We start from the raw sequence: 25,249 nt of genomic DNA on the forward strand, positions 1-25,249 counted from the left end.
CAATTCTTGATCTCAGGGTTGTGATTTTGAGCCCCATATTGGGTGTAGAGATTACTTAAAAATAAAATCTTAAAAAAATAATAAAAATAAAGATTTGTGATTTGTTAAACAGCCTAATCATGTTCTTAATTTTTCCCATTTTGTTTCAGCTATTATGAATATTGCTTATTTCACCTAAAATTCTGAGCCTTATCAGTCCTAAAACTATTTAGATGCTATAATGCCTATATTATGTTAGGTTTCCTTTGGCTTTCAGAATTTCTGTTATGATGCAAGATGAGATGAAGACCTGGAATTAGGAAAGATGAGCCAGCAACATGTCTTGGGGATTTCAGGAAGGAAGAATTGACAGAATTCAATTTATTCAAAATAAATTGAGAATTTAGATGTTGGGAAAAGGTGACAACTTTTTAAAGTAATCACTTAGCTGTAATTTAGTGATAAATGTGGTTTTTCTGTGAGAACATGTGATAGTATAGACTGACACCGTTACTAATTTGAAGTGTCATCTTAAATTGTAAGTTGATACTTCCTCAGTGAGGAAAACCCTGAAGTTTTCTAAGGAGTACCTCTTAATGCTTTCATCCAAAAAGCAGTGGGGCTATTTTTTCATCATCTTGCCTATGGGTACCTGGCCACTGCTTTATTCATCTGCCCTCTTGGTTCTCCTAGTACAGGATTTGGCACATAATAGGTGTTAGCTAAATTGTGGCAGCTCTTAGTATGGTGGTGGTAATTTAGCAAATAAATGGATCTTCTATTAAAACATTCTGAGGTTTTATACAAACTCAAAGAAGATTGCCAGTTTCCATATGATATAGTTTAACCGCTATTCAAAATTAGTAATGGCTGCCTGACTTATAATAATGTTTTCATTTTTTGTGTAATTACAGTGGTATGTTTGGGCCTATGAATAATCTGTGTGTGTATGGGCAGAGTTGGAGGGGTCAGCAGATGATAAGAGAGGCCATGGCTAGTTTCAGTTTTTGAAAGAATTTACTGAGAGAGAAACTTTGATTCATACCATTTCTTTGTATTCCAAGTGATGGATCCACAGCATTGGGTCAGCCGTGCCGCACTTTGTTGCTGTTTTTGTGAGGGGAGTGGGATGAAGAGCTGGCTGTGAGCCACCGGGGCTGCGGAGACACAGCTGTTCCTTTCAGTTGCCTGCTCCAGGCCTTTTTTTGAAGGGATCTGTGTACCTCACATAGGCTACGTGTTAACCAGATGGATTCAGAATTGCTGAAAACACCAGCTGTTTTCAGCTGGGAGAGGGATGGAGCTTACTTGGTTTAAGCAGCAGATTGACAAGTTGAATCCAGACTGCTTAACACAATACTAAACCAAGAGACTAAAGATTAAACATGGGGTTCATTTTTGGTAATTGAAATGTGTCCATTTTTAGATATAACAGATGCTTAGAGAGCCACAAAATCTCTATGTTTTAATAAGTTAGTCTTGTGTATATTTGAAGGAAATTGAGATAAGTGAGAGTGAATTACTTGATGCCTCACTGTGAGTTAGTTCTAAACTTCCTGGCAGGTCATAAGATCTCAGAGTTGGAAGAGATCCTGAAGTGATTTGTTCAAAACTTCCACTTAATGCAGTTATCCTCTTTAAACATGTCCAGGGATGGAGAACTCACCTAAGAAGGAAGCTCCTTCCTTTTCTGTACACATCAGTTATTAGCAAGTTCTCCTTTATATTTTCAAGAATCCTCTTCTCTGTCTCTTGTGCCAAACTATCTTGTTTCTGTTCTTCAGATTTTCGCAAGAGATTATTATATGTAAGGATAGTGTTACGTCTCCTGCCTATACAGTCCCCAGCCTAACTCTTCCTTTAGGTTCTAATCTGGCACAGTGGTTGACAGGATTGAGGATATCCCAGCAAATGTCACTCCACAGACAGAGATACCATGTATATGGCAAATATGGCCCAGTGTTCTCCATGATACAAACTGCATCATTTGGTGGTATTGGCCTCCCACAATAGCGTTTTAAGAACTTTCCTTGGAGCTACTACACAATTGCTTTTGTTTTAAATGTGTGATTCTGCATATATGACCTGTTACCAGCTTTATTGAAGTAGAGTTGTACACAAAAATTAAATACACTTAAAGTGATAACTTTGATATACACTTCTGAAATCATCACCACAATCAGGCCTGATAACATATAGCCAGGATAACATATCCCTCACCCACAAAATATATTCATGAGGGATATTGCTCCATAGTTTTGTGGGGTGTTTGTGATACATTTGTCTGATTAATACTGGACAGAATAAGTTGAGAAATATTCTTTTCCCCTCTAGTTACGGGAAGGATTTGTAAAGGATTGGTATTACACTTTAAATATTTGATGTTCGGTGGAATTCTGGGACTTGGTGGAATTCATCTGGGTCTGGGGCTTTTCTTTGTGGAAAGATATTAACATTTCAAATTCAGTCTTTAATTGTGATAGGTTTATCTGTTCAGATTTTGTGTTTCATGCTAAGCAGGTTTTTTAGGTGTGTGTTTTTAAAATTGTGATAAAATTTTTATAACATAAAATTTACCATCTTAACCATTTTTTAGTGTATGGTTTAGTGGCACACATTGTAAGTACTACCGTCACTGCCATTCATCTCCTGAACTGTTTTCATTGTGCAAAACTGAAACTCTCTACTCATTAACCAATAACTTCCCGTACTACCCTGCTCCCTCTCTCTTTGGCAACCAGCCTATTTTCTGTCTCTATGAATTGATTACTTTAGGTACCTTTAGTTGGAATCATACAGTATTTGTCCTATAGTGGCTAGCTTATTTCACTTAGTATAATATTGTTAAGGTTCATTCATCCATGTTGTAGCAGGTGTCAGAATTTCTTTCCTTTTTGAGTCTAAATAACATTCTTGTGTATGTGTACCACATTTTGTTTTTCCATTCTTCTATCAGTAGATGCTTGGTTTGCTTCCAACTTTTGCCTATTACAAATAATGCTGCTATAAACATGGATGTACAAATATCTGCCTGAGTCCTAGCATTCAGTTCTTTTGAATATATATCCAGAAGTAGAATTTTTACATCAGATTGTAGTTCTATTTTTAATTTTTGAGCAATTAGATAGTTTTGATAATAGGAATTTGTTTCATTTAAATCATCTAATTTGTTGGTATAAAAGCTCCTAATATTTCTTTATATGCTTTTTAATCTCTATAAAATCAATGATGATGTCCCTTCTTCATTTCTGATTTTGTTAATTTAGCTTCTGTCTTTGTTCTTGGTCAGAATTTAAATTCACATTTTTTTCATTTCACCTAGTGAATTTTTCATTTTACCTATTACACTTTTCAATACCAGGACTTCCTTTTAATTATTCCTTACCATTTATGTCTCCTTATTGATATTTTTTACTTGTTAAGTCATTGATGTGCTATTTTGACTTAATTCTTCAGACATAGCTTTCTTGAAATCTATTTGTAACAGCTGATTTGAAGTCTTTGTCTTTTAGGTCTAACATGTGGGCCCCCTCAAAGACAGTTTTGATTGACTGATTTGCTTCCCCTATTTGGTACACACTTTGTTATTTATTTATGTATTTTTAGTTTGTTATTTTTTTGAAAGATTTTATAATTTTATTTATTTCTAAGAGAGAGAGAGCACATGCATGAGCAAGCAGGAGAGGCAGAGGGATACACAAACTCCCCGCTGAGCAGGGAGCCCGACACAGGACTTGATTCTAGAATCCTGGAATCATGACCTGAGCCAAGGGCAGATGCTTAACTGATTGAGCTGCCTGGGCGCCCCTGCATATATTGTAACATTTTGTTGAAAAACAGACCTTTTAGATAATATCAGATGTGGATTCTGATTCCCCCACCATCACTACTGGGGGTTGTTGTTACTGTTTGTTTAGTGTCTTGCCTAGACTAATTCTGTAGAGTCTGTCTCCCCAGTGTACCACTGCTGATTTTTTCAGCCCAGTTGTTTTTTCTTGTTTTTATTTTTAAACCTTACTTCCTAGGGATTGCCTCTAAAGAGTCATAGGGTTTTTTTTTGAGGGGTCAGGGAGGGAAGGGTTTTCAGATACCACAGTCTAAGTACTAGTCATATTCGTTGCTCCTAGGTTGATTATTGTCTTTAGTCCTTTTAAGAAGAGAAGTTAAAGAGAAGCTTCATTGTTGTTCTTGTTTTAATTTCTAATTTCTTAAAGATTTATTTATTTGAGGGAGGAGGAGGGGCAGGGGAGAGGGAAAAAGAGCCCCAGGCAGACTCCATGCTGACCATGGAGCCCAACACAGGCCTTGATCCCACCACCCTGAGGTCATGACCTGAGCTAAAACCAAGAGTTGGATGCTTAACCAATTGCACCACCCAAGCACTCTGTTGTTCTTGTTTTTAAAATGAAAAATGAATTTGTGTGTGTATTTTCCTTTTTCCCTCACTAGATTAGATAAATGGTCACATACATTTTATACTTTTCTTTGCATTTCTTTTTTTCCACATAGCACTATATCCTCCATAGCAGTATATAGAAATCATCTATATTTCTTTTTATATCTACCAACTGCTGTTGTGTAGATGTATTATAGTTTACTCACATCACATCCTGAATTGATGGACCTTCAGGGACATTTTGTCTGAAGATTATAAAAAACATATCATGCATTTGTATATAAACGTTTCGGTAAACTACTCCTCTCCTTTTATTTTTTTTTTCCTTTTAGCACCATGTATGTGTTTGGTGGTTTCAATAGTCTCCTTCTCAGTGACATCCTGGTATTCACCTCAGAACAGTGTGAAGCACACCGGAGTGAAGCTGCTTGTCTAGCAGCAGGACCTGGCATCCGGTGTGTGTGGGATACAGTTTCATCTCACTGTATCTCCTGGGAGTTGGCAACTGAAGCACAAGAAGAAAAGTTAAAATCAGAATGTTTTTCCAAAAGAAGTAAGTTTTTTTTTCTCTTCTTAAAATTTAATTTGAAATCTCATTTTGTCTGAATTAAGAAGGTATTTAGCATATTTTATGTGCATTTTTATGTTCATTTTATTATCCAGAATTGTTTGATAATAACTGGTACAAAGGTTTTAGGGGTGTTTGAAAATTGTTTTGTTAACATCTTTACAATGGATGGGAACATGCCATATGGCTCCTAGAAGCTATCTGTGAATGATGGAGATAAAACCTCCTTGGTATTGCATAGATTTTGTATACCAACACCTGAACATGGCAGTTGGTCTCAGGTGATGCAATCCAGTAGGACCTTTTTGTGATGATGGAACTGCGTTATATATGCATTGCCCCAGTTTAAGAGCTACTAGCCAGAGACACTTGAAATGAGACTGGTGTGACCAATGAACTGAATTGTAAACTTTAAGTTAAGAACTACATGAGGCTGGTGGCTACCATACTGGATTATGCAGTTCTAATGTTAAGGATGAGATTAAGAAGGCCAGCCCAGAAAAGTTATGTTGGAGTAGACAGGTAGAGTTGCTCTCTTTGCAAAGTATTCTTTTCTAGCTTCTCTAGTTGGGCACAGCAGTGATAGCAAGACAGAGAGCTGCTAAGGATGAACAGTGGTCCTGGCTTTTTAGAACCATCCCTTGTTTTCCAGGTTTTCTTCATCTTGCCTTAGTTTTGCTTTGACAGTATAGCACAGTGTAATACAGTGATGTAATACCCAAGAAATCCTTTTAAAAAAAGGATTTGCAAAATATTTATTCACTTCAATTATTTTAAAGAATGTTGGTTGAATTTCTTAACTGTTAGTGTTGGTGTAGCAAGTTACCTTGAAGGTTATGGTGGACAGAGTCAGCTTACACTCTACTGGAATGTTCCAAATTAAGATGAGCATAAAACCCTAAAAAGGACACCCAGGCAACTGTCCAATGAGTGCTGGAGAACTAAGAGGACCAGAACTTGGTCGGGTTAGACACTGTCTCTTCAAAGGGATAAAATCTTTGAAATTGTTTTTTTTTTTTAAACCAAATTGTAAAAGTTCAAGTTAAATGTCCAAGATTATTGGAAATAATATTTAATTACCTTAGGTGGTTCAACATGAAACCCTTTGCTATGAACTCATCTCAAATGTCACATCCCTGGTTACTCTGCCTTGTGTATGGGCCCAGTCATTGAACTGATGACCAGGGCAGGTAGAGTAACCTAAGGAGAGTGCTTTGTGGGGGTCAGCCCTACCTTGTCTTGCTCATGGGTTCTACCATGTGCCATGTCCACAAGTGGATTGGTAGATAAAGCAACAGGGTTGTGCAGCCTCTCTTTTGTTGCTGAACTTGACCTGTCTAGGGTCAATAGGAGATACAGCAGATCTGTAGTAGCCCAGAAGTTCTCAAACCTGTACTCTTAGACTTACAGACATATGTACAGGTTGTAGCTTGGCCTAGTGCCTCCTTTGGGGTTCTGTGGTGCTATCTGCTTCCTGTGTACAGATTAGCCTTGCGTTTGTTTGTAGATGGGAGGAATGGCTTGGTCTTCTGCATTACTTTGTTTGGCTCTCAGGCAACTCTTGGTATTCATTCTATTTGCTAGTTGCTTTTTTTCTTGGGAAGAGAAGTATTCAGAGAACCACACCTACTTCTATTATATCTCACTGTCATTGAATTAAATTAACCTATCTTTGTTTTTCACTCTCTGTGTACTTTTGTCAGGGGTGGGGAGGTTTACAAAATAGTGTTTCTTCAGATTGTTTACTTATTTCTAAATGTTATTTTAACCCGAACACACCAATATATTTTCCTGCCAGTTTTTATTTCCTGACCCTTGTTACTTTTTTTTTTTTTTTTAAATCTTAGTCTCAGATTGTGCTCAACAGCAGCTGTAAATAACCTGTGACTTTTCTAAGGAGAAGCAGTCATAGTTGATAAGTTTTTCTTCTTTTCATAGCCTTTGACCATGACAGATGTGACCAGCACACGGATTGTTACAGCTGCACAGCCAACACCAATGACTGCCACTGGTGCAGTGACCATTGTGTCCCTGTGAACCACAGCTGCACAGAAGGCCAGGTCAGGGGTCACTGTTCAAGGGTTGCAGAGGATGAAAACACTCCAGGGGGGGCGGCGGTTCGGTGTAAGATTGTAGTGTGTATGATATAAATACTATCTCAGAGGTATTTTTAAGACCTCTGGTGTAGGTTTGGAGTTTATTATTGGAAGGGATGCTATAAACATCCTAATTTCAAAGGTCCTCCTAGCCACAAGGATTGGTATATAGTATTTTAGAAGAAGGCAGGACTGTTATTCTGTGTACTCCCTACTCCCTAGGTAGGCATGGCTATAGCTAGATCCTAGATGCTTGGTGTGAGGCTTGTCATGGTGACCTCACTCTAGCTGTACAAGCTTTTGGAAGCAAGTTAGAACTTGAGACTGAAGGTGAATGAAGTGACTTAACAAAATCTCCTTGTCTTATATCTTGGCTCAATATAATTTATGCTCACCATTTGTAATTTTTTAAATTTAAATTTTATTTTTTAAATATTTTATTTATTTATTCATGAGAGACACACAGAGAGAGGCAGAGACACAGGCTGAGAGAGAAACAGGCTCCCTGCAGGAAGCCCAGTGCGGGACTCAATCCTGGGACTCCAGGACCACGCCCTGTGCCAAAGGCAGACACTCAACTGCTGAGCCACCCAGGTGTCCCACCATTTGTGATTTTTTAAATTCAGGTTATAGGGCAAAAAAAGATACAGTGATTCAGCGTCTGTAGTTTTTGACAGTTTATTCTATAAAGCAGTTCATAAAATATAAAAGTTTCAGTCTGTTTGGGAGGCGTTTGAAAAGCAGCAGGTTGAACACCACCACTTCACAGTAGAGTAGGTTAAAGCATGAAGCATGGTATTTAAAAGAGCATATTGCCTCTTTGCTGGGTTAGGCATGCCCTGTGCAGAAGATTTCAGCATACTGTTTCCACTGCAGGGCCACTTCATCTGCATCTTATTTCTTTGATTGATTAACTAATTAATTAGTTTATTTGTAATTTGCTTCCTCAATTAGATTTTGTTGATTTTAGTATTCTGTTTATCCTCAGTTGGAGTTCTGTCCATGTATTAAAAGAAAAGCTTTTGCCCACTGTGTTCTAGATCTCCATTTCCAGATATGAGAATTGTCCCAAGGATAACCCCATGTACTACTGTAACAAGAAGACCAGCTGCAGGAGCTGTGCCCTGGACCAGAACTGCCAGTGGGAGCCCCGGAATCAGGAGTGCATTGCCCTGCCTGGTAGGCCTTGTAGGGGCATCTTAATATGTGTGGGTCTAGAGACTACACACACACACACACACACACACACACACAAACACACACACACACACACACAATACTGTGCAACCTTGATTGAATCCAGCAGAAGGAACAAATTCATTTTATCCATTCATTCCCCATACCACTATAGTTATTTTAAAAAAGTGAAAATAGAGTTCTTAAGCATTTGCTCCTCCTGTGCTTTGAAATAAAATGAAGTATCATCTGCTGCTCTGGAGAATGGAATGACAGCTTAGCTCCATATCATCGAGCCTGCTCCATTGTCCTCATTCACCTCTGCTATAGTCACCTGGCAGTAGAATGCAACAGCCCTGGCAGCCAGTCTGCGGGACACTTTATGAAGAGTACTTCTTACAGACCACTGGGACCAGGCACCTTCTGGCATGAAGGAGGAGAGATGCTTTTATCAGTAGCACTCCCTGAGGTGATCTCCTGTCCTGAATACCTCAATTTATGCCATCTGAGGTTCAAGATGAAAGAGAGTTGAGGCCTCAGGCCAGACAGCCACAACAAGAGTTCTGTAATATATTTGCCCAACCAGGATTTTGAAGAAAGGGGACATCTTTGGTTCTGCATGGCGGATGAAGCATGCCCAGGGTAGCAGGGTCTGCTAGTCTCCATTTGAATATCCTTTGAAAATACTTGATTCAGCTTGTATGAGTGTGAGCTTCTCATTCTTTACCTCATTGCATCAAACTTCAGTGCACTGCAGAGTACGTGGGAGTCTTATCAGAAGTCAGATTCTGGTACTCATTGGGGGTGGGGCCCTAGAATCTACCTTTTAATGAATAGTGATACTGATGCCACACTTGGCAGAGCTGATCTTGATGTGCTCTTAAATGATCCCTTTCCTATGGCACTTTCCACTTACTTCATCGACTGGTAATGGGCATTGTTGGTGGTGTCTCCAGGGTACTTGGTTCTGGCAGAGTTGTCCTGCTCATTCCCTGTCTTCCAGGAAACATACATAGCTTCTGTGCATTTCAGGGCACAGAGCTGAACTGGGTGGATTCAGGGCAATCACAGGAGCATGTTACAGTCTTGCCTTGTGTGCAGCACCTGTATCAATCACTTTGGGGTTGTTTTGTTTTAGGGTTTTGTTTTTTTTTTCCTAAAAAGTATCTTTCCACCTCACTTTTGGGATATTTTGTACCCTTGATTTTACCTTCCACTTGATGTGAAAACAATGCATCTTTGGAAGACTGTAGTCGTGTTTACTCAGCAACTCATTTCCACCGTCTAGTTTTCTTCCCCACCCTTTCAATATGCATATTCATTTTTCTGTTCTTTACTTAGGATTTTAGTCTTATTTCTAATTGTCCTTCAAAGGGGGGTTTAGAAATCTAGCATTGGCACCTAAGATTTCTTCCTCCAAGACATAAAGAGTTGACCTTAGAATATGCCTCTTGAGATCCAGGAAATAGGACTGGTGAAGTCTAACATTCTTATATTCTTCATTGGTCTTCAGTAATGTGTGGGAGACCCTCACCACATCCTAGAGAAGTACTATGGAATTCAAATCGCAAAAACCTTTCAGGTGATTTGAACTGGTAACGTAGTAGTTTTGTATGATTTCTAAAACTCTTTTTTTTTCTCCCTCCTTTACAAAAGAAAATATCTGTGGCATTGGCTGGCATTTGGTTGGAAACTCGTGTTTGAAAATTACTACTGCCAAGGAGAATTATGACAATGCTAAATTGTCCTGTAGGAACCACAATGCCTTTTTGGCTTCTCTTACAACCCAGAAGAAGGTAGAATTTGTCCTTAAGCAGCTGAGAATAATGCAGTCATCACAGAGCATGGTGAGTTAACTTAGATCTTAAGCTTCTAGTACCCACCCTTGTACTGAGAACTCCAGTGCAGCTTCCCTGTGGTATGCCTGGCAAGCAGAGTCATAGTCTGAGCAGAGTAGACCGGGGATCAGCACCGTCAGAATCTCTTCCTTTAATGCTTTCTTTCTTACTTAAAATTGTTAACACTTTATTGGTCATATCTATTAGATTAGAATATAAATGAATAATTACATGTGTATTAAATAGTAACATGTGTGTCACGTATCCTTGTGACATCAGTTGATGCTTTCGTATCTGTTTGTTCCCTGGGTTCTGCTTGGGGAGAAGGAAAAGGGATGTCACTACTGATGAACTAGGTTGAATGAAGCCACTTGAGTCTGTCACATTTCAGATATTGTTACAGTATGTAATAATTAATAGTGATCACCATAAGAACTAGATGTTTATTGAGTCTTTTTTAGGTCTGGCCAGCCCCAGAGGAGAGGTCACCTTCTTATCAAGAGTTTCTGAGCACAGAAAGACCCCAAATTCTCTTCCTGTCTTCCCTGTGCTTTCAAGTGGCTTGTTGTTAATATTCCACAACCACATTTTGCCCTTTTTTGGGTCCAAAACCCTAGAACTGTGGTCCTACCCTCCGTTAAGTAGGTATTTACAAGACAAATCTTTTTCAACAGTATTGGCTTTGGTACAGAGCTCTTCGGGGGAAATGTTTTTCATCAGGCAGGGAGGAGGAATGAGCAGCATTTCATTGGGTGCAGCCTTCTTCAGGGAAGGACACAGAAAATGTGGTCTGAGTCCTGGCTGTATTGGCCTCGGTATACCACCTGTTGTGATACCAGTGGCAAGAGCCCTATAGTATTTTATTTTTCTCCAATTGGTCTTTTCTCCAGTGTAACTTTGGTATGGTATAGACAGCTACACATTGGTAATATGCTATAAATGTGGTAACCTCGGGACATTATGGCCCCCATTTGATGTTTTATGATATTTTGAAAGCTTTTTCACATTTTATAATTTCTGTTAGAGGTTTGTTGTTTCTCTTTTCTCACCCCCAAATATGGGCCTCTTCTAATGTTTTGTCCTTGGCCGTTGATTGGTCTTACCTATAGTCACTCCCTCAGAAAATTGAGGACTTACGACCTTTCACATTACCAGTGACCCCCAATTCAATGTTTCTGAAAGAACACCTGATTAGAAGGGTCCTGCTCTCCCAGCTAGCCACAGATATATCTCCTGGTCCCTCTTCCCTCTTCCTTTAGTTTTCTAGCTCCAGAAGGTTCTGCCTAGTCAGGTCTGTTGGGAGCACATTTGAACAACAGGAATTCACAGTCTTGTAAGACTTACAGATGAAAGAGGGATCCCTGGGTGGCGCAGGGGTTTGGCGCCTGCCTTTGGCCCAGGGCGCGATCCTGGAGACCCTGGATTGAATCCCACGTCGGGCTCCCGGTGCATGGAGCCTGCTTCTCCCTCTGCCTATGTCTCTGCGCCTCTCTCTCTCTCTCTCTCTCTCTCTCTCTCTCTGTGACTATCATAAATAAATAAATAAATAAATAAACAAACAAACAAACATAAATAAATAAATAAATAAGACTTACAGATGAAAGACAACTATAGCATATGTGCTTCCATAGCTGCAAGTCTAGACCTAGAGCCCAGGCTTGCACGGAAGAACAAGCATGAGCACTGGCCCGGCCTGTAGGGTAAAGGCTAGCTGGTAGACAGCCAGAGAGGTAACCCCTGAAGATGAGAGAGGGAGTGGGAAGGTGGAGAGGGAAGCACTGTCTGCCTTGTTACCCCCACATGCAAGATGCAGAGATTGAGGGACTAGCTGCTGGTATGTTTGCATGGCTGGCTGTAGGCTGGGGGAAGGGGGTTCTTGTGGTCGAGCCTCACAAGAGATCAAGGCCAGATCCTGAGAGGCCTTGTGTGTAATGCTAATTGCTATGAATTTTGTCATGAAAGCCAGTGGAAGATATTGAAGGACTTTAAAAGGTATTAAGTTTGGGATACCTGGCTGGCTCAATCAGTAGAGCATGCGACTCTTAATTTCATGGTTGTGAGTGTAAGCCCCACATTGGGCATTGAGCCTACTTAAAAATTTTTTTTTTAATTTAAGAGATACTAGTTTTGATTATCTTTCTTTCCTTAAAGAATACATATTTCAAAGGAAATTTAGAAGTTACTAGCATTAAAATCAGAAAATAAATATCACTTGAGGCACCTGGGTGGCTCAGTCGGTTAAGCATCTGACTGACTCTTGATCTCAGCTCAAGTGTTGTTCTTAGGGTTGTGAGTTCAAGCCCCATGTTGAGCATGGAGCCTACTTATTTCAACTAAATATAACTTCTGGGTGTGTTTATCCCTTTTAGGTCTTTAATTGGCATATGTATTTTTTCCTCTCAAAAATAGAAATACATTTTACATTTTGTTTTATAACTGTCAATACTAGGAATATCTTCCATTTCTGGACTAAACTCTGTACTTTGATTTATAAATTTTTAAAATTGTAATGAGAAGGAAATTTTAGTAGAACAGAAAACACAGACTCCCCAAAGGTTTGCTGCCCTATTATTCCCTAGAAAATTCAATGCCAGCCAGCATACCCCAGCTGAAAGCGGGAATCTTCAATCATCTGAACTGGCCAAAGCCCCAACATAGGCTTAAATAATGATCCTAGGATAGGCATATAACCAGTATTTCATAAATATTGGTAAGATGACTTCGTGTATGAGTAATTATTTAAACCAATGTTAGGGGATGGCCATCTCTTTATAACATCTGTCATTACAGTATAGTACTTTAGGGACTTAATTACTGCTTTGCCACTAATCTCTGAAGATTTTATCTTCTCTGAGTTATATTTCTGTCCTTTGTAAAATGGCCATATTGAAATGCAAGGCATGATATGTAACATTAGAAATGATAGTCTGTCCTAATCTGCCATGGCTGAATTGGGATGAGGAGACTTTCCTTTATCTGTAACTTAGTGGTTTTTATCTGTAAGGCACTTTTGCTCAAGATGTTGCTTGTATTCAAAGCTGTGTCTCTTTTGCCTATAGTCCAAGCTCACCTTAACCCCATGGGTTGGCCTTCGGAAGATCAATGTGTCATACTGGTGCTGGGAAGATATGTCCCCATTCACAAATAGTTTGCTACAGTGGATGCCATCTGAGCCCAGTGATGCTGGATTCTGTGGAATCTTGTCAGAACCCAGTACTCGGGGCTTGAAGGCTGCAACCTGCATCAACCCACTCAATGGTAGTGTCTGTGAAAGGCCTGGTAAGTATATGGGTGAATAGTGTGTCATTGGAGGTTCACTGAAGGAGAAACTGTCAGAGGCGTAGTGAAATGTTGAAAGGTGTGAGATAACAGATGAGGTATTGATTTCAAACATATGAAGCAGAGTATAGTATGAGCCATACTATACTGCCCTGAATAGTATGAGCCATAAGCATAACACCACTCAGAGAACCTAACATTCTAATTAACAGTGAGATTGGTTGGTATGTTGACCATAAAACATACTGAAAATTACTCTGAAAGGCCAATGTCCTGAGGTTGGCAGAGAAACACTGGAAGAAAGAACAGAAAATGCAGAGAAAAGATAAAAACGCATGCAGGTCACTGCAGGGACAGTACAAGGAAAAGTGTCAGTGGGGAGAAAAGTGAGAGTGGTTACATGATAGCAGAAGCTAACCTGACCCACGCTAGAGCTATAGGACAGTGCTGAGGACTACACAACAAATAGCTCCTCAGGTTCATGTCTTTCCACTGGGCTACATTCAGGCTTGCCATGGGCAACACGGGGGCAGCACCTGCAGCACAGAGACAAGCATCTTACTCCTGCAGAGGGACTCACACACAGTAGGTGGAGTTCTGTGGGTGCTTTTTGGGATGCTGCACTCCAATGACACCGTGTCTCATTGTAGGAAGATATTGTAAGTTGTCTGAAGAGTACAGAGGTGTAGAAAAAATCCATAGCCCTGTAAGCGTCCTACTAAAATATAGTTTCTAAACTTCCTGTAGGGAAGCTTTTCAGCCATTTGGAGTCCTAAATGCTTTGGTGCTGGATTTTGTGAATGTGGTGGTCCGTCTCCCCCCCACCCCCTTCCCAGAAAAGATACAAGTTTCATGTTCAGGTGGATTTTAAAACCCCTGAAGTTCATCTTGAGTCCCATATTGTAATCTAAAACTCATATTGTAATGAGTTTTAGAACTGCTACTCTTGGGAGGCCTGGGTGGCTCAGCGGTTGAGCATCTGCCTTCGGCTCAGGGCATGATCCTGGGTCTGGGGATCGAGTCCCGCATTGGGGTCCCAGCAGGGAACCTGCTCCTCCCTCTGCCTATGTCTCTGTCTCTGTCTCTCTCTCTCTCTCTGTCTCATGAATAAATACATAAAATCTTTTTTAAAAAAAACTACTCTTATGGAAAGATTAGCTTATTTCCTCATATCTGTCCTTAATGCTCTTTGAAAAGAGTTTTTCCCCCCTAAGCATCTGAATATACTTGACTAACCAGTACATGGTGACTCTGTGTTTTCTGTTTTTTCCTACATTTAATGTAGCCCACTGGTTTGATTTCATGACACACTAGGGGATCATAACCTATCCTGAAAGCCCTTGATCTTAGCCAACATGGTGAGAGCTCTAAGTGTCTGTCTCTTTTGGGTTTCTTTTCAGCGAACCACAGCGCCAAGCAGTGCCGGACGCCGTGTGCCCTGCGGACGGCGTGTGGCGAGTGCACCAGTGGCAGCTCTGAGTGCATGTGGTGCAGCAACATGAAGCAGTGTGTGGACTCCAATGCCTATGTGGCCTCCTTCCCTTTTGGCCAGTGTATGGAGTGGTACACCATGAGCAGCTGCCCCCGTAAGTGAAGAGGGTGCAGCTCCCGCTGTGGGGCAGTGCTGTCAGCCTCTGAACATTCTAAGGACAAGATCAGAGACTGCCCGAGGAGAACCTTCATGCAAGATCAAGCCCTGTAGGGGCACTGGGTGGCTCAGTCAGTTAAGCATCTGACTCTTGATTCTGACTCATTTTGTGAACTCAGGGTCAGGAGATTGAGCCCTGCCTTGGGCTCTGTGTTCAGGGGGCATCTGCTGGAAATTCTTTCCCTTTGCCCCTCCTCACCTCCCCTCTCAAATAAGTAAAAACTTTTTTAAAAAGCAAGCACTGTAGGACAGAGTACAGAAATAGCTTGCCCAGCTTTAGGATCATATTGCTCAACCCATGTAATGTCTACACATCTTCCTTTCCTGATTCATGAAATAAGTGCTTTCTGCTAAGCCCCCTTCAGTGTCCACATCCTGGGATTAATAGAGGAAGGGAGAAACCGCTTTTCTATGTTGGGCAAGATTTGGGGCTCTTTAAATTTTTTTTGGGGGGGGCTCTTTAAATTTATTGTGTCATTTAGGCAGTCACCTCAGAATAGGAATTTTGACTGACAGAATAGTCTGTTTAAATAGAAGGTAATTTAGGAGTGCCTGCCTGGTTCAGTCAGAAGAGCATACATCTCTTGATCTTGAGGTGGTAAGTTCAAGCCCCATGTTGGGTATAGAGATTAGTTAAATGAATACATTTTTTAAAAACTTTTTTAAAAAGGTAATTTAATACAATGAATTCAGAGCTACCTGTGGTAGTGAATGGTAACTTGTATTCTTTTACAGCTGAAAATTGTTCGGGCTACTGTACCTGCAGCCATTGCTTGGAGCAGCCAGGCTGCGGCTGGTGCACCGATCCCAGCAATACTGGCAAAGGGAAATGCATAGAGGGCTCTTATAAAGGACCAGTGAAGATGCCTTCTCAGGCCTCTGCAGGAAATTCCTACCCACAGCCCCTTCTCAATTCCAGCATGTGTCTGGAGGACAGCAGATACAACTGGTCTTTCATTCATTGTCCAGGTAAGATGTCTTGTGTATCCAAAAATCAAACCAGACTGTAGTGCACCCTACAGGCAGTCCACTGGTAAGATTGCAGAAACAGAGAGAAATATCACCCTTTTAAATATCCAGGCACATACATATATAAATGAACATATATAAATGTTCTTAAGATGAATAACTTGTCCTCATATGAGAGGATTTGACAGCACCATTTGCTGTACCTTCTTTCATAGTTCATTATGAATTTACCTGGTATTTGGGATGGCCACCTGTGTTAGTTAATTGCCTTTATCCAAAACAATAAAATTTCTTGTATCTTTATGGCAAGCAGATGATTGTTAGTTTGGCACAAATGCACCTAAGACTGAATTCCCAAAGTGACAGGGATATAGGGTTCTGTCTTCATTGGTGTTTACATTTCAAAGTGATGAATCATATTTATCATATGATGAATCATATTTACCAAACCCTTAAGAAAAACATTCCTGGATTGTTGTGCTGACTAGAGGCTTATTTAGTTTTTTAAAAAAGATTTATGTACATATACATGTCAAAGGAATAGAGAAAGGATTTTTTCCCCCAGAGAAAGGATTTGTAGATACAGGTTCTTGAAAAATTGTAAGAAAAAGGAGAGGGAAGAAGGTCCCTATCCCTTTTGGCAAGAGGAAAAATTAAGCCTATCTGCCTCCTCTGTGTCCTTTCTTCCCTCCCACTCTCACTCTGTTCTCTTCCCCCCTCTTCCTTCCAGTAGTTGGTACCAGAAGGAATAGACCATGAGTTGGCCTACAGCCTGAGTCTACACCTGCTAGGGAGGCTGCCCTGAGAAATTGGTCTTGTGCTGATGGGCCTCCAGAACAGTTGGGGGAGGTTAGGCAGGTGCTAAGACCCCCAGGAGGTTAGTGAGTAGGAACTTCTCCAGGAGTCTGTCTGAGGTGCCACTGGCAACAGGGCTCTTTGTGAGGACTTCTGTAAGGGAAAGACCACTGTGAGGGATCCCTGGGTGGCGCAGGGGTTTGGCGCCTGCCTTTGGCCCAGGGCGCGATCCTGGAGACCCGGGATTGAATCCCACGTCGGGCTCCCGGTGCATGGAGCCTGCTTCTCCCTCTGCCTATGTCTCTGCCTTGTCTCTGCCTCTCTCTCTCTCTGTGTGTGTGTGTGACTATCATAAATAAATAAAAATTAAAAAAAAAAAAAAGGAAAGACCACTGTGAGCAATGGTAAAAGGCAAGAGACAGGCTGGAGGAACATTTCTGCAGTGTGTGTAATAAGTGATTATCATTCAGAGTATGTAAACCTCTGCCCTCCAGAAAAAAAAGCCCTGTCAGCTCAACAGAAGAAGTGGGCAGGGGCACCTGGTGGTTCAGTGATTGAGCTTTGGCTCAGGTGGTGATCCCAGGTCCTGGGATTGAGTCCCACATCAGGCTCCCCATAGGGAGCCTGCTTCTCCCTCTGCCTTTGTCTCTGCCTCTCTTTCTCTGTGTCTCTCATGAATAAATAAAGTCTTTAAAAAAAAAAAAAAGAAGTGGGCAAAGGATGTTAAGAAGTCTTTCTCAGAAAAGGAAACAAAGCAGGGAAATGTAAAATAAGATAAGAAACCAGTCTTTTGTCTACCAAACAAATTTTCTGTGTTCCCTTTATTTTCTAAGATGTCAAAGGATCTGTAATTCTGTTTCTTATATACTAGTTTGATTCATGAAATATTTAAGTAGTTGCATTTTTATTAATATTGAGAATATAGGAGGTGAAATGGCAGCCCAGGGATCCCTGGGTGGCGCAGCGGTTTGGCACCTGCCTTTGGCCCGGGGCGCGATCCTGGAGACCCGGGATCGAATCCCACATCGGGCTCCCGGTGCATGGAGCCTGCTTCTCCCTCTGCCTATGTCTCTGCCTCTCTCTCTCTCAATCTGTGTGACTATATATATATAAAAAAAAAAAAAGGCAGCCCACAGAATGGGAGAAAATACTTGCAAATTTGGAAGAGTCTAATGTCCAGAATACTTACAAAGAACTCTTAAAACTCAGCAGCAAAAAGACAACCCAATTAAGAAATGGGTAAAGGATTGAAAGAGACATTTCTCCAGAGAAGATACACAAATGGCCAAAAGCACAGGAAAAGATGTTCAACAACATTGGAGAAATTGGAACCCTCACATATTGCTGGAAGGAATGTAAAATGGTGCGGCCACTCTGAAAAACAGTTTGGCAGTTTCTCAGAAAGTTAAACATAGAGTTATCATATGGCCCAGTATATATCCAAGAGAATTGAAAACACACGTCCACACAAAACTTGCAGTGAATGCTCATAGCAACATTATTCATAATACAAGTGGAAATAACCCAGTGTCTGTCACCTGGTGAATGGATAAACAAAATGTGATTATCTTCATATGATGGAATACTGCTAGATGATAATGGCGGCGGGGGGGGGGGGAGTACTGTAGTCTCTGACACAGATGAGCCTCAGAAGCAGTCAGATGCAGACTGCATATTATATGATGTCATTTATATGAGATGTCCAAAAAAGAGCAAATATATGAAGACAAAAAAAATAGCTTAGGGATCACCTAGGGTTGGGGGTGGGAATGAGGAATAAGGCATGAGGTTTTCCAAAATAACAGTACCATTTTTCAACATCACTGGCCAGTCTGAAAAGGTTGCAACTTCTCCACACATTAATACTTGTGTCGTTTTTTTTTTATATCAGATACAGTGTGTGAGAAATTGTATCTCTGGTTTTGATTTGCATTTCTCTAGACTGATGAAGTCGAGCATCTTACAGGCCATCTGTGTCTTCTTTGGAGAAATGTCTATTCGAATTCTTTGCCCATTTTAATTTTTTTGTTTATTATTGACCTATAGAATTCTTTATGAAGTCTAGGTACACGTTCCTTATTCATCATGTGATTTGCAAATACTTTCTCCCATTCTGTGGGTTTCTTTTTATTTTTTTGGTGATATTTTTTGAAATATAAAAGTTCTAAATTTGTGAAGTCCAAGATATCAGTGTTTTTTTATACCATGGGCTTTTGGTATGGTAGCTAAGAAATCTGTGCCTAGGGATACCAAGGATCACAAAGATTTACTCCTATGTTTTCTTTTTAAAGTTTCATAGATTTTTCTCTTATATTTAGGTCATCCATAATCCCATTTTGGGTTTATTTTTGTATACAGTGTGAGACTGAACAGATGCAGAGCTGGTCAGGAGGCACTTCTTGCTGTCTGCCCCTTTCTGGAGGCCTGCTCTGTCTTCCAGCCTCAGCTGGATTGCTCAGGTGTCAGTTGGTAAAGTCCATCTCATTGCTTTGACTGTTCCCTCCTTCTACATTAGGAGACAGGTGTCTCAACTCCTCTTTCTCTGTCAGATTGACACTGTTTTACAATTTCTAGGAATTGCTCAGTAATTCAGAAGTATGTCTCAGTGCATCTGATAGGACCGTTTCCTCTTACCCCATATTCCAGTTGATTTATCCTTGTTTTTACATTTTTCTGGTTAATTTCAGTGGGATTTTGAAGAGGAAGAGAAAAAGAGAAGGATTTTTCTAGTCTTTTTATCTTGAACCAGAATACAAATTTTATTGGTAAATGGTTTTAGGTATGCTTTTTGTGTGTGTGTTGTGCCTTTTGATACATATACAGTTGTTCATCTTCACAGGAACAACGTGCATTTCCCACACCTCTTAAGTATTTTTGGTGCAATAATAACTGCTATAGTCATTTTGAAGTCTCTCACTTGCAGTCTATATAGAACAACTCAAATACCTGCAGGAACGGGGTAGAAAACAGGTGGGTGAACAATAGGTTCGAGGCTATTGGAAAGTTGCCACGATGGCAGAAGGCTGTATCACATTTATCAACCAACAGAGATCTGCAAAAGTTGCTAAAAAAAAAAAGTAAACCTTATATGTTCACATCACAAAAAAGAAATAGTTATGTGACATGATGCAAGCGTTTGCTAACACTGTGGGTAGTAATCGTTTTGCAATATTTAAGTGTATCAAATCAATGCATTACATTCTTTATGCAATATTATGTGTCAGTAGTATCTCAGTAAAGCAGGGGGAGAAAGACAGATTTGCAAATTCCAGTCTTCTGCCTGCAGTGGTGTAGATTGTGTATTCTGTGAGTGGCCCCACTTGAGTCTGCAGTGCACAGCCTGAACAGCTGTCCTAAGCAGTCCTGAGAGGTTCAAGTTTCATATGCCTTTCTAGGTGTAAAATCCTGTGTGCATCAAGAATCTTACTAATTCCGCTTGTGGAAATGTTTTTATATATAAAAATGGTTATTTTTCTAAAAAAAATTGAAAGCAAACTAAATATCAGAATATATGGGAATGGTTAAAAAGCTGTTATGATTCATAGAACTCATTCTGTCTTTTAAGGTTTTATGATAGATGAAATAATGTGGTAAAGTCATTGTGCTGTAAGTAAAAAAAAAATCAATGTTGAGTATTAATATGAGCACTACTGTGTAAAACTATATAGAAAAAATAAATCCCTGGAACGGAAAATTCCAGATGTGCACAGTGTTCTCTGCATGATGCAGTTGAATATGATTTTCCCCTCTTATGTTTTCCAAATTTACTATCATGAACATGCATTATTTTTATGAACAACAACAAATTATTTTTTTAATGGCTGTAGACTTTTACCTTGCTGTGGTATATTTCTGATTTTCCTGGACTAGCCCTGTATGAATGTTTTGATCTTTTTTCTCAAATTACTCTTTAGTGGGCCACTTTTAATGATTTTGAGGTATTTAGAGGTCATAAGGAACTTAGATAGTTGCAAGTAAATCTTGTGGAACATACTCCACCCTGTTCTACCACGGGAAAGGCCTCTTAAAATTCTTTTTCTTTCAGCTTGCCAGTGCAATGGCCACAGCAAATGCATTAATCAGAGTATCTGTGAGAAGTGTGAGAACCTGACCACAGGCAAGCACTGCGAGACCTGCATATCTGGCTTCTATGGTGATCCCACCAATGGGGAAGATGTCAGCGTAAGTCAGATCCCTCAGGGCTACTGATTGCAAACCAGGTGGAACACAGTCCTCAGTTTGACTTGAGTATGTGGGAGGAAAAAAGGCACTTGGTTTTGGATACTGCATTTCTTATCATACTTGTTATGAGCTCAGTTGAGCCTGGGAGAGAGTGAGCAGAGCTGCCAAGTAGCAGAGTAGCCAGTTAAAGCAACAAACCAAAAATGGAAGAGTTAAGCCTTTAATCACTTACTGTGGTAGTAAAGCAAGAGGCTTAACCTAAACTCTAGAAAGCTCCGAGTCCCCTCGTTCCTTTCCCTCCTGGACAGGGTGCTGGCTGAGCACCACGTGGATCCGCACAGAGGTGGGAAGAGCCCTGAACAAAAGGCTCTAGCAAAAGCCTGTCATGGACCCTGGAGAGGAGAGGGGAGGCGAGAATGAGGGGAAATGTATTGGGGACAGAGAGTGGGGACAGTATCTTCAGGGTTCCCCCCTCCTTCCCCAGGAGGCTTGGCAGAGGCTCCCAAAGGTCTGCCCAAGGCCTCAGATAAAGAGACTCAGGAATGAAGACTCCTGCTAGGAATGCAAGCCTGAGAGAGAACTCTGCTGGGTGGTGGGGTGCCTGAGACCCTGATTGCAGCTCCTCTCAAAGACTGCCCCCAGGCAGGTGTGGGAGGCCAGCCGGCTAAGCCTGGGTAATGGCCTGTGGTCAGGTCTGAAAAATCACACATAGGGTTTTAACCAGGAGCTGGACTCCTCAGTACTTCTAGGATATTTAAAGATTTAAATCATCCCCTATTTCCCCATACACATCGAATGGATTCCTGCAAGTAAGGACTTTTTAGTGTTAGAATGTAAATTAATACATTTTTTATTAAATGACCAGTGAGACTGACAAACTGCCTTTTGGCTTGTTCTTATTTCCAGTGGGAAGACCCTTCGGGTTCTGAGCAGGAAAATAAGAAAGGAAAATCTCTACCTCCTCCCCAAATCCCACCTCCAAACTCCTTAGCATGGCCCTTGAGAATCTGATCCCAGAGAAGTCAAGAGAGAGCTGGCATTTTAGCAGTATATCCCTTAACCTCTCTGGGATTCAGTTTCCTCATCCGTAAAATGGGGATAAAAGGTTGGTGGTTGAGATGGAAGTGGTCAGAGCAGTGCATGACACATAGTAAGCCCTCAGGAAATGTAGGCAGTCGTAAGTACTCTTTTACTCCTATTTCCCACCACTCTTAAAGAACATTTCCTGCTCCAATTAAAAGGTTTTTAATAAAAACATTTTCCTAGTCCTTGTGACTGGAATTCATGAGTTTGACAGTAGTTACAGTACTTGACATTACTGGGTGGGGACTGTGCATAAGACCCCCTGCCCAAAGACTTACTGCAACATGTGGCCACACAGGGAACCTGGATGTGGTTTATTTTTTCCACAGGATTTATTTTTAAAGTACAATGCCGTTAATTTATTTACAGAAAAATAAAGTGTAAGGTCAAAAGGTATTGAGCAAAAGACACGTTTTACCTGGCAAATAAAATGTGTCCTGGTTCACACTTATGTGTTGGATAAAGAAGGTGATGTGTTGATGGCTAGAGGAGGAGGTGACAGGAGTTTTCTGCAGAAGCTAAAGAGAAAGCCAGGGTGGTGTATCCTGTAAGGCCTCTGAAACACTGACCTACCATTGCAGTTTCACCCCACTTCTGAGCCCTGCTAGGATTTGAAACATGGCCTTTGTGGAGGAGGCACCTCATCTGAGGCTGAGTGCAGCCAAATTAAGCCTCCCCCTCGGGGGCAGTTATTGCTCAGAGCATCTCTGTGGGAGCAGGGCCTGTGTCTGTGTCCCCATACCCAGCAGCTGGTACACTAGAGATGTTTCATAAATGTTTACTCGGGGCACCCTGGGTGGCTCAGTGGTTTAGTGCCGCCTTCTGCCCAGGGCCTGATCCTGGAGACCTGGGATCGAGTCCCACATAAGGCTTCCTGTATGGAGCCTGCTTCTCCCTCTGCCTGTGTCTTTGCCCCCCCCCCCCCCGTCTCTCATGAATAAATAAATAAAATCTTTTTTAAAAAATAAAATAAATGTTTACTGGTTGAATGAAAGAGTCATCATAGTGCAAAACAGCCTATTGTAAAGATAAAATTAGATCAAAATGGTTGCTTCAGATGGCAGTGGAAGCCAGCACTCTACTTTCCTCCTGTCCTTGGACTTTGCTTCTTTTAATGTTACCTTAACATTATTTGAGATAAATCATTAGCTGGAAAACTTGAATCTTATCCATTAAATGCTTTCATTTTAATCTACCTTTCCTATCAAATCCAATTCAGATAAAATTATGTGTTTTCTGTGATAGTGGTAATCTTTTAAGCCAATTGTGACCTCCATTCCTTTTCCTTCTCTCCAGCATGCAAGTGCAATGGGCATGCCTCTCTCTGTAACACCAACACGGGCAAGTGCTTTTGCACCACCAAGGGCGTCAAGGGGGACGAGTGCCAGCTGTGAGTACCACACTCCTGGGACCTCTGCCACAGGCCACACCTGGATTTAGTGACTGACAGCCAGGCCAGCTAGGTCTGTACAGCCAGGGAGGTCAAGGGGCTATGAAGCTGCTGGACCACAAGAGCCACCCCTTCCCTGTGCCCTTTTGTCATGGGCTCTGGGGGATCCCCAGGTTGATGAATTCGGAATTCTGCCTTTTCTATTTCAACAGGTCTCATTCAGTTAGCCTCCATACTGAGGAGGTCACAAGTTCAGCAGCAATTCCTTGATGGCTCTTCAGTTCACATTTTTATGTTTGAGTGACACTGACATTTCCTGTGTTGCTGACTTGGATGAGTCTTTTAACTTCAACCATTGTTCAGTTTTTGTCATATCAGGAGATTGCACCCTTTCCTGAGAAAGAGCTGGAAGAGTTGGTATTCCAGGACAATCTTTTATTTAGCATTTTGGTTGTCTAATAGTGGAGATGATCCTCTGGCTTGGAGAGGATCATCAACACTCCCTGTTCTAGCATTTTACGTGGTGAAGTATGTTAGACATCTTCCAGGGAAGAGTCTGGAGTTCCCATACATGAAGATGCAGATAGCGTCAGATAGACACAGAGTTTTAGTCCCGGCTCTGCTGCCATGAAGCAGAGCACTCTTGAGACATATCACTTAGCTGAGCCTCAGTTTCCCTATCAATAGCAGGACTAGCAATAATTGTTTTTAGTGCCTTGGTGAGTTGAAACAAGAGATTGTTCCCTGACAAATATATATCTATCTGCCTCACCAGAAAACCTCATAAAACACATGCTCCAGGTTTACTCATTCTCTCAAGAAGAGACTTAAGAGAGAGAGATGTTTAGTAGTATCACAACATTGGGCTGATACAAACAGGTACCTCATTAGTAAACTTTGTTTTTGTTTTTGTTTTGTTTTTTTTCAAAAAACACTAATAATGAGGTCATCAGTGGTTGAGATGTTGATCATGATGTTCAAGGAAGGAATTGCTCTGTCTGCATTTTATAGTTTATACCATTAGTCATATTTACTGATTTCATGATGCCTTAAACCCAATACATGAAAAAATGTCTAATCAAAGATTAAGCTTAGCTTTTGGACCTAGGTTCAAACAGAACAAAAGGGCAAAATTAATCACTCCTGCCCTTAGTTAGGCATGCAGTAACAAAATGAGGCCTAGGTCCAGTGGAAGACTTTCTCTTCAAGAGATTTTAGATAGAAGCAAGTGCTGAGAATCACCCTGGATTAAAGGACACAATATCATGTATTATTTATCTGAGAAAAGTGCTTGACCCAAGCTTTCCCCCCTTTCTTAGTAGCTCTTAGTTTGGACTTGTCTCCTGCACTTTGGCAAATGTTTATCAGTTGGCAGGTGGTGTGAAACTGCTGGGCGGTCTGTACTCAACATGAATACACACCCTCATCAGCTTACCTGATCTAAGTGACAGTGAAAAATGTGATTATACTGATTCATACTTGTTTGTAGTTTAGTTTTATATAAAAGGATCTGCTTGGTTTTAAAATGAATGTTGAGGGGATCCCTGGGTGGCTCAGTGGTTTAAGCGCCTGCCTTCCGCCCAGGGCGTGATCCTGGAGTCCTGGGGTTGAGTCCCACATCAGGCTCCCTGCGTGGAGCCTGCTTCTCCCTCTGCCTATGTCTCTGCCTCTCTCTCTCTCTGTCTCTCATGAATAAATAAATAAAATCTTTAAAAAAAATAAAATAAAATGAATGTTGATTTTGTTTTAACTAGCAATAGAAAATAATCTTTATTTTTATCCTTCTAGGTGTGAGGTGGAAAATCGATACCAGGGAAATCCTCTCAAAGGAACATGTTACTGTAAGTGTT

General features: G+C 40.8%; 1 protein-coding gene across 1 annotated transcript in view; it reads left to right on the forward strand.

Annotated features, from left to right (window-relative positions):
* The window catches only part of ATRN (attractin), a 160,516-nt gene that overhangs the window by 74,309 nt on the left and 60,958 nt on the right, over positions 1 to 25,249 (forward strand). Inside the window, 11 exon segments of the mRNA XM_055345920.1 lie at positions 4,708 to 4,928; positions 6,882 to 7,003; positions 8,080 to 8,218; positions 9,872 to 10,062; positions 13,113 to 13,332; positions 14,733 to 14,918; positions 15,716 to 15,949; positions 20,790 to 20,909; positions 20,912 to 20,926; positions 23,306 to 23,399; positions 25,188 to 25,240. Coding sequence (XP_055201895.1) covers positions 4,708 to 4,928; positions 6,882 to 7,003; positions 8,080 to 8,218; positions 9,872 to 10,062; positions 13,113 to 13,332; positions 14,733 to 14,918; positions 15,716 to 15,949; positions 20,790 to 20,909; positions 20,912 to 20,926; positions 23,306 to 23,399; positions 25,188 to 25,240 — 1,595 coding nt within the window.

The sequence above is a fragment of the Nyctereutes procyonoides genome, unplaced genomic scaffold, assembly GCF_905146905.1.
Source record: "Nyctereutes procyonoides isolate TBG_1078 unplaced genomic scaffold, NYPRO_anot_genome, whole genome shotgun sequence".
Lineage (NCBI taxonomy): Eukaryota > Metazoa > Chordata > Mammalia > Carnivora > Canidae > Nyctereutes > Nyctereutes procyonoides.